The sequence below is a fragment of the Saccostrea echinata genome, unplaced genomic scaffold (genome assembly GCF_033153115.1).
Source record: "Saccostrea echinata isolate AGI-Se365-2 ecotype Australia unplaced genomic scaffold, CSIRO_AGI_Sech_v1 ptg000002l, whole genome shotgun sequence".
Taxonomy (NCBI): domain Eukaryota; kingdom Metazoa; phylum Mollusca; class Bivalvia; order Ostreida; family Ostreidae; genus Saccostrea; species Saccostrea echinata.
In genome coordinates, this window is record NW_026889751.1 from 28,420,001 (window position 1) to 28,430,374 (window position 10,374).

Genomic DNA, 10,374 nt, shown 5'->3' on the forward strand with positions numbered 1-10,374 from the left:
CATCCTGGGGTAATGTAGATTCTAAATTGTTCAAATCATGACCCCCAGGGGTAGGGCGGGGCCACAATAGGGAATCCAAGTTTTACATTGAAATATATAGGAGAAATCTTTAAAAATCTTCTTCTCAAGAACCACTGGGCCAGAAAAGCTGAAACTTATGTGGAAGCATCCTGAGGTAGTGTAGATTCTAATTTTTTCAAATCATGACCCCCGGGGGTAGGGCGGGGCCATAATAGGGAATACAAGTTTTACATTGAAAAATATAGGAAAAATCTTTAAAAATCTTCTTTTCAAGAACCACTGAGCCAGAAAAGCTGAAACTTACGTGGAAACATCCTCAAGTAGTGTACACTCTAAATTGTTCAAATCATGACCCCGGGGATGGGGGGGGGGGGAGGGGGGGCACAATAGGGAATCCCAAGTTTTACATTGAAATATATAGGAAAAATCTTTAAAAATCTTCTCAAGAACAACTGGACCAGAAAAACTGAAACTTATGTGGAAGCATCCTGGGGTAGTGTAGATTCTAAATTGTTCAAATCATGGCCCCTGGGGGTAGGGCGGGGCCACAATAGGTATTACAAGGGGGGAAGTCTGGTAATAAACAGCATGGCCAAAGTTACTCAGGTGAGCGATGTGGCCCATGGGCCTCTTGTTATTGTTTCCATTCTTAGCTTTCAAGTTACCTATATATATCCAACTTCGTTAAAACAGAAGTTGAAGAAATTTTTGCTCAGTCTATTCACATAATTACTATTTTGCAGGAGGAAGAGAAGAAACAAAACGCACCCCTGACAGCTGAAGAGGAATTGGCAGAAAAGTTATGCAGGGAGAAAATTCAGAAAGAGGCTGATTTAAAGCTTGCCAAAGAGGCTTTTGGTAATATTCATATCTAAAACTTAAATGAGTTTTTGTTTTTCAGCATATGTTTGAAAGAAATCTTTCTTATTGTAAAGGAGAATACTAGGTTATGGTTCATATGATAGTATTGTAATGTTAACATAAAATATAACATATTAATTTATTTTATCATTTTTAAAACTTTCTATCATCTGATACGTTGATATTTCTGCAGGAGTTGAAGTAACAGGCATTGACACAATGTACCCAGAAACCGAAGAAGAATACAACAAGTTTGAGGATGCATTAAAAACAAAAATCTCATTTTTTGAAGTATGATTACTTCTAGATGTATATCAAAGTATTTATTTAAGTTTAATTATCTTCAAATTTTTCAATTTTTGAAAGGTTTTAGACCACTTCCTTCAACTCCAATTTTCTTTTTTTTTGTTTCAGAAATCCAAATATTATGTTCCATTTTTAGAAAAATTATTCACAGATTTAGTTGTTTCATGTAAGTGCATTTATATATATAATTTCATCAAAACCATTCCTTCAAAGATTTTAAAATTATTGACCACTTGTATTTTTGTAATAATGTTTTCAATTCGTATTAAAAGTCAAACTGATATTTTGAACAATTTTACTTGCAGTAGAATGTGAGGAAGTGAAAAAGCTTGGTGCAACTCTAAACACAGTATTTCATGAAAAACAGAGGCAACAAAAGGTACTAGAATCTTTTCTCGCTGATTTATGTAATGTTAGGTTCTTGCCATTTTACATCTATCTTGAATAAAACTTAACAAAACAATGTCATTTAATAGAGTAATATCATCGTAATATTTTCTGTCAACAATGGCATGGTTTCACATTTCTGTGGGGGGTATGCGATAAAATTTTATACCCATGAATTTCTAATTTTAGCCTTGTCATGATAATTTACTCTGACAAATAACTGAAACAATTTTCGAATAAATAAGCTTTAAGTATTTAATTTCTCCATGGTAGAAAATGCTAAAATTTTATCAAGAAATAGATAGGCATTTGCTTCAGAAAATTTTAAATTATACACCACAGTTACATAGCTGTATGAAATGTAATATTTTTTTCAGGAACAGGACAAAAAGAAGAAAAACAAGAAGAAAATTGTGATAAAAGCGGAACGTGACAATGACTTTGGTGATCTCGCAGCTGCTTCCACGGGAGAATATAACGACTTTTATGATGACGACTTTATATAACGTCATGTGATTTTGGTGAACGGGATTAAGTTGACAGTGGAAAACATACATGTATAACATCCAACCTATGCTGACTGTACTGAAATCAAGCATGACTGAACTCATATTCAGTGAAGCATGCATTGTACAAAATTTTATTTATTTATCATTGAATCAATCTTCAGTTAACCTTTACATATTGTACAGAACTGTTGAATGGAACTGTTAAATATATTTCATGAAATGAAATAGTGGATTTGGCATTAGATTTTGCAAATTTTGGAACCATCTCTGATAAATTCATTTGTCTAAAAGGAAAAATACACTGCAGAATAAAGCTTTTGAGTTGAATGTCGACAGTCCAATTGCTTAATTCCTTAGAAGTGAATGGATTTAGTCATGTTTCACATATAAACCATTACGTTTAATAGTCGTATGTACATTAATACATGTATATCTTAAATCTCTCATTTTAAGAGGTCCAAAGTTTAGGGAATGGCCATCTTTCAGTTGTGTATAAAATTTCATAAACATGAATTCTTCTGAAGATTGTGCTAGACAATGGGTCAAATTTGAAGAAGATGAACTTGACACTTGTAATTGATAAAATTTATAAAGTGGAACTGGACACTATAAATTGATAAAATGTATATGTAAAAGGTGAATATTGAAATCAGTGAGGGGCAATATGAAAACTGTTTATTCTTCTGTCTTCAGTAATTCAGAAGTGAACCAACAATTGGATAGATTGCACGATCAATGTAGACTGATTTCAGCTAACAATACAGGTAACAACATAATTAGAATGGTTTTAACAAAGTAAGTTTGTAGTGTAGCTGACCAATGACAAGATATGAAACTTTGTGGGTTCTGATTTTATTGGAGAAGCAGTAGTCTATGATGTCAAAAAGCCAAGTCTTTATTGTGGGAGTAGGCTACACTGATGGCAAACTAACACTAAACTTCACGATAAAAAAACTTCAATCATCAGCTTCTCCTATTTATGTAGCAATATACAATTTTGCCCTGCATATCATGTTTATGTCTCCTAGTTAATCATCAATTCAATAACCAAGAACATGTTATACATACAAACATTTGCTTAGCTGAAATAGGCTATTGACAAATCAGTTGATGAAACAAGGGTATCAGCAATCTTGTTTAAAGTGTACCTTCATGAGCATGATTACTGTTCATTATCCTCATACATGTATTTTCACGTGAGAGGATGTTTGGTTTCTTACCATGTAATTTCAAAATTTGTCCATTGTCTTTTGGCATTACCTCTGGTGTCATCATTGCCTTATTTAACTTTTCCTTTTTTAGCTCACCTGAACCAAAGGCTCAAATGAAGGGTGTCTATCATCTGTCTATCGTGTTGTCTGTAAACATTGAAAATTTTAAACTTCTCCAAGAGGAATGAACCAATCTTGCCAATCATCTTTGGGGGAAGGGAGTTCAGATGAAGAGCCATGCCCTTTCATGACGTGATGGCTAAGAAATAGTGAAAAATTGATGGCATCGATGGCTTCTACTCAAAATTCCCTGATTGAGAACAAATGGACAAGAAAAGACAAAACTAATATAAATGCTTGCAATGTAGTGTAGATTAAGTTTGTTCAATTCTAGGCCTCCATGATATATGTTGGGCCACAATAGTGGATTCAAGTTTTATCTGTGAGAACATGAGCAAAGATCTTTAAAAATCTCAAGTACAACAGGGCAATTATTACTAGTAGTTATATTGATATATATATGTACAAGCATTCTCGGTGGTGCAGATTCAAGTTTGTACATATCATGGCCTTTGGAATAGGATGGGGTGCCATTGGGAATCAAATTTTTTCCTTGGTATAAATTTGGAAAAATCTATAAAAATCATCTCAAGAACAGCAGGGCACGATTATTTATTTATTTTTATGCAAGGTATTCTCAGGTAGTGCTGATTCAAGTTTGTTGAAATCATAACCCCAAGAGTATATTATAAAGTTAAAATACATCATTGAGGAAGTAAGCAAGATTCCAGTTCCCCAAGGCCAGGACTATTTCTAGGGAATTATGAACATCTAACGATCTAACTTTATATAGGGAAAATCCGTAGAGGTATAATAAATGAAGAAATGAAATATGAAGATAATGAACAGTAATCAAGATCAAAAGTCTATTGAAACAATACAGATTGGGAGCAGAACAAACACGGACCTCTAAAAACATCAGAAGTGAGATCAGGTGCCATGGAGGAATAAGCATCCCCTGTCGACCGTTCACAAGTACCCGCCGTGTTCTCCTTGTCATGATCGGGAAAACGGAAAAATCCATAGATAATTCAGTGTGAAAATCATGACCTAACAATTATGAAATACATTAGTCAACATTCGGCTTAACGATAGATTGTATTTACTAACAAGCTCATTGTATCGATCATAAATTTTGTGAAATGTCGACTTACCGTAGGCTAAACTGTTGACATCTTTGAATCATTAACTTATTTGTCAATAGCTTGCCTCGTTTTAAGATATTGTTCGTAATTTATGATCGATACAATGAGCTTGTTAGTAAATACAATCTATGACCTCCAATTAATTTCTCTTGGGCGCGGACATCAGATACAGGCCCGTAGTAAGCAATTTTTCAGTTGGGGGGGGGGGGCACAGTCATACATTTTCAGTTGGAGGGGCACTATTAACTACCAAAAATTCCTTGACAAGCAAAAAAAAAAAATAAAAAAATAAAAAATAAAAAAAAATAAAAATAAATAAATAAAAAAAAAAGGTCATCAGACGATTTTATTGAGGGGGCACAAGCATATAGTAGCTATGTTTTCTATAGTAGTCTATATGTCGGAAAATTATGGGGGGGGGGCACGGGGGTGCCCCCCCCCCCCCCCCCCCCGGTTTCTACGGCCATGAGATAAAATTCGTGTCAGAAATGAACAAAACTACTATGATCCCAATCATTGAACGTTGAAGAATGTATACATTTTCAATTTTACTGTTAAATTCTATAATGATATAGATTATGATGCTTAAAAGGAAGGTAGACCTTGGGTTAGATTGTGTTAATTATTATTAGATAAAAGTTTTTAATCGTGCAGGTTCGAGGCAATGCATGAAAGGGGAAGGGGGAGGGGTGCATACTGTATGTATATTTAATTCAATTTCTAAATTTAAGCATTCATTTTAGTGTTATTAGGAAAGAAAAGATTTGCTTCCAAAATAAAGTAACAAACTGGAAATTCAAAATATTTTATACATACAGTACGTATACCCTAAAATGATACTGGATTCCATCTCACATACTCTCTCTAATTGGGGGGGGGGGGCTGTCTATAAATCCGCGCAGTTTCTCTCAACTCTCAAGTTCTACTGTGGTCAGTTTATCACCTGTGGGCGCGGTTCACGTGCACAAGCGGCACTTACATGTCTATCATCGTGTAAATTATAAGACTTTCTAAGACTTTACACATCTTAAGTGATCTTCTGACGTTTTCATAACTTTTATCATTAAAGTGAAAAGAGATTCTTTTTTTCACTGTTTTGGGACCTTTTGTGCAAGTGGATTATTGTGTGAATTCCGACCCGTACATGTCTTATGCAAGGTATTGATCGAGGGAGTCTTGTATCAGGCATTCAGAGGAATACACACGAATCCGTGAACTTGCAACGGCGATTGAGGGTATATATATCAAGTGTTAAATTGCTCTGCATATAAACTTCTCATCTTCTATAGGAAGCACTGAAATATTTTCATAGTATCATATTTCCCACTTAGAACAATCTCTTCTTTAATTTTTCGTCGAGAACGACGAAGAACAATGCAGTCTATAAATACTAGATAGTAGATGGAGGTCGCGTCTTTGTTTAGAGAGTGTTTGTGAAGAATCACGCCCTTTGGTTGGAGCAAATAGCACGAGTTTCTTTAGAACAAGTCGTGTACATCTTTTTCCGAGAATTCCAAATTACGCAAGCGCACTTGCAGTTTCATCCCACCGTAACTAGTCAGCCCACGGGCTGACTAAACACCCGAAAACACGATAGGTAGGATCAGGTGCCCAGGAGAAATAAGCATCTCCTTTCGACTGGGCACACCTATTGCGATCCCTATGTATTGATCAGGTAGACGGGGTAGTGGGTCTTTAGTACAAAAAAAGACCTAACAAATGATATGAAACGTATTTACAAATATGGTCATTATAACGACCGTAGAATTTTGCAAAAAGCTGACTGTAAACGGAAATTGTTGATATCCTTGTTTACATCAACTTAATTATCAGTAGCTTGCCTCAGTTTAAAAATTAATCGTATTCAGAACATACAGATTCTTGCGTATTGAATCAGTTGAGAGATAAAAACACTTTTTGCAGGTTATATTGGAGTATTCCTACTTAAATAAGGAAAGTTGACATTGGAAAAGCTTAAGTCATCCTGTTTGTCATACAGTTTAGTTATTAGTTGTCCTCTAATCATATTTGGATATTTTACCGACTTCAATCAGTAAAATATCTAAATATGAAACAGTTGTGGCAGAATCTATACTGTATTATTTCGAGTTAAAAATTCACTAGGGTACATGTATATCGAGTAGACATATGAATGAAAGTAAATATTGTTAATTGATAAAACGTCTTCGATGCATCGAAATGTAGAGCCGAAGGTCAAAGCAAGCGTTTTCTTCTTCTCACGAAGAAGTTTTTTGAATAAATTCTGCTTCAAAGGAACATAAAACAGGTCAGCTAATAAAGGAACACAATTAGTGGCCACTGGAATTCCAACAGATTGTCGGAAGACCTTGTCTCAAAAGAATACATACATATTGTGTATGAGGAACTCCAGCATCTTCTTAATATCAATATCACAGTACTTCTATGTAGAATCCCAATGATTTTTAATAAAGTAATTTTGTAAACAACAAATCACAAAATATGAAAATTTTCTAGTACCATTTTTATTAAGGAAGCAAATGTCAATGATGACAAAAAGTCTGCTCTTTAATTTATCGTGAGGAATGGTTGTATGAAACGTAAAAAGTCATATATTTTGATGCTGTTGATGTTTGAAAAGTTTTGAGATTTTAAATTTTCCAAAAGTTCTTAGGCTTTTTTTTAGAATTCACACTCGATTTACTCCACTTCTTCAATATGTTGTAGCACGATATTTGAAGTTATATCTTTCATCAAATGCATATGTTGTTCATACGTCGACTCCATATATACCAGTGAACTCGAAATTAAAGGCACCAAGAGTCTGCCACATCCGTTTCCTTTTTAGATGTTATACTGACTACAGACAATATAAGAGCCAACGAACAAGTTAAATTTTATGACAAATAAGATGACTTCAGCTTTTCCATCATCAACTTTCCTAAATATTTCACCATCAACTGCATATGGTGTTTATATCTCCGAACTTATTTGATACTCAAAGGCATGCTCTGAGTACGATCAATTCTCAAACCGAGGCAGTCTACTGACAATTAAATTGATGTAATATGGATTTCAACAACCTTGTTTAAAGTTAGCATTTCGTAAATCTATGGTAGTTATAAAGATCTTGTTAGCAAATACATGACTTGTATAACGTATCATTGGGTCTTGTTTTGACTGACATATTTCATACCGATTGCTAGGCCTTTGTTTTTATACTAAATTTGATTATACCTTCTACCTGATCAATACGTGTTGTTCGTTACATCAAGGGAAGAGCTAGGCGACTTCTTAAGAAATATTTAATGCTGACGGCTTGGATATATCAGTAACATACGTTGATGATACAAATATATCAACAATTTCATTTAATGTGATCATTTTGCAAATTCTACGGTAGCTACAATGACCTTGTTTGTAAATGAATATGTCGCTAGGTCGAATGTTGACTGACGTCTACAACACACTGTCAGTTTGTAAGGCAACTATTTGCATACTGAATCGTCTACAGACTTCTACGTTACCCGATCAAGAAAAGGGGTACACAATGGTCGATAGGAGATGCTTAATCATCTATGGGACCTGATTCCATCTCTGATGTTTTCAGATGTCCGTGTCTACGCTGCTCATAATTTGTATTGCTTTTGAGCAAGGTTACTGCTCGTTATCTTCACAATATAGAAAGTATAACGTACATATGTGTTTATCAGCTTTTCTTTAAACTTGAGATGGAAGGTGTTAATGTAAGCACTTTGGCCATTTCAGTTGTTGCATCGCTCAATAAATAATTCGATCCGCAATAGAAATAACATGTTTTGCAACATTACATTCTTTCAATAGACATGTGTATTTAATTCATAATTAATTAAGATGTAATGTATTTAAATTTATTTTTTCTTGGATATCTTGCACATCTGTTCATATCTGAATGTTTCACTGACTATAGACAATAATGGCCAACTAAAATTTAAACTTTATGACAAACAGGATGACTTAAGGTTTTCCATCATCACATTCCCTTATTTATGTAGTAATATTCAAACATCACCTGCATATGGCGCCCAGATAATTTGATACGCAACGCCAAGAGCAAGCTCTGAGTACGATCAGTTTTTGCTAAGTGGTTAGAGCGTTTGCTAGTTGATCCTTACGTCGCGGGTTCGAATCCCAATGCGGGACGTGGAGACTGACCCTTCGTATGAGACCGTATAAACCGAGGTCCCGTGTTTTAGTAGGTGCTGGCACGAAAAAATCCGAGTACATGGCTTTATTTGCAGCCCTCCACCGGCAAGTGGTGACGTCTCAATATCAGCCAAAATTTTCGAAGGGACGTTAAACAAACGATCTATTTTTAAACCCAGGCAAGCTACTGACAAATAAGTTTATGTTACAAGGATTTCAACAACCTCGTTGAAAGTCGGCTTTTTGCTTTTCTTGTAAATGCAACCAACCGTTGAGTCGTATTTTGTTGTCAGTCAATTTGTACAATTTGTAAGGTCGTTGCTTTTATTCTACTATATATAGTAAATTGACTACGGTTTATCCGTCTACCTGTTCAATACATAGGGCTCACTGCGGGTTAGACCTGACAACACGGGATGCTTACTCCTCCTAGGCACCTGATCCCACGTCTGGTGTTTCCAGAGGTCCGTATTTCTTGCCCTGTTCCCGATTTGTTTTGTTTACTGGAGATTGATTACTGTTCATTATCTTCACTTTTACATATTTAATTGTTTGCTCTTTGGAGAAATCAAAGAATGTGAAGTCCACTCGGATGTGTTTTATGAATTTTTAAAATGTCTAACAGATACTTCTTGCCCCATATCAAGTCCATCTTAAAAAGTGAAACTTCATAATACAAATACTGTAAACCTTCTCATTTTAGCGGTAATCACAAATTAGCGACTTTGGCGCTGCTTCTTGTCCACTAATTCAAGTACATAAAATCAAATAAATATAGAAGCTTTATTTCAAATGTAATGAGTTATGATTACGCCTATCAGTTCATGAGGAAAAATGAAATGCTAAATATCTGGTGCGCAAATATGTGCGTTTACAGTTTTGCTACTGCTGTATGTATATACACCATTGTAAAGGTTACAGAGATTCTAGACATAAAATCACTTCAGAAGTTGGTAAAAATCAACCTGTTGGTAGGTTTAAAGAAAAATTGCCTTGGAGAAGACCGCTAGCAAAGGATGGACAGATCGATTATCATTTTCTGCAGAAAATTACAGAGATAACCATTTTTTGCTAAGATCCTTCAATTATAAAATGTTGCTTAGAACAACTTGATGAAATGGTTACCAAGTTTAGCACTGTGAGTGAATGGATCAGACTTTGGAAATGTTATAGAGACAACCCTCTGGAGAAGGAAAAGAAGGTTGAATTTTTAAGTTAAGACGAAGGAAAAGGTTGCAAAGATCAACTTGCTTCGGGTATGATCAGAGGTCAAACTACATGTATTGCATGTTTTTGTTTAGATGAAGCCACCAGAAGAAATTATAGAGATCATAATGTTGGAGATGTTAGAAAAAAAATTCTTGTAGGTGATGCAGGTTTCAAACTGTCAGAGAATTCGAGATGATTTTTTTTGCAGAATTCAGTTGAGATGATTTTCGATATCAAAGCAAAAAAAAGGGGCTTTTAGGATTAAGTTTTTTTGTGCCGATACATCATTGAAAAAAAAAAACAAAAAAAAAAAACCTACTAAAATCTGGCAGACAGGGTAGATGGCATTAATATTTTAAAAGTTCCCTTTTGATTCCCATATACATGTACATTGAATGCTATCCCGTGGATGAAAAAAAGCAATACATGCACTATTTTCATATGATCTTTCTGTACACTAACATTTTAGTTTTATTAAGAATGGTCCCTTAATCAGTACCG

General features: G+C 34.7%; 1 protein-coding gene across 1 annotated transcript in view; it reads left to right on the forward strand.

The window, feature by feature from the left end:
- The window catches only part of LOC133202337 (eukaryotic translation initiation factor 3 subunit J-A-like), a 9,754-nt gene extending 7,343 nt beyond the window's left edge, over positions 1–2,411 (forward strand). Inside the window, exons 5-9 of the mRNA XM_061338141.1 lie at positions 765–879; positions 1,076–1,173; positions 1,297–1,354; positions 1,494–1,567; positions 1,953–2,411. Coding sequence (XP_061194125.1) covers positions 765–879; positions 1,076–1,173; positions 1,297–1,354; positions 1,494–1,567; positions 1,953–2,081 — 474 coding nt within the window. The 3' untranslated portion in view covers positions 2,082–2,411. The remainder of the gene's footprint in view (positions 1–764; positions 880–1,075; positions 1,174–1,296; positions 1,355–1,493; positions 1,568–1,952) is intronic.
- The last annotated feature ends 7,963 nt before the right edge of the window (positions 2,412–10,374 follow it).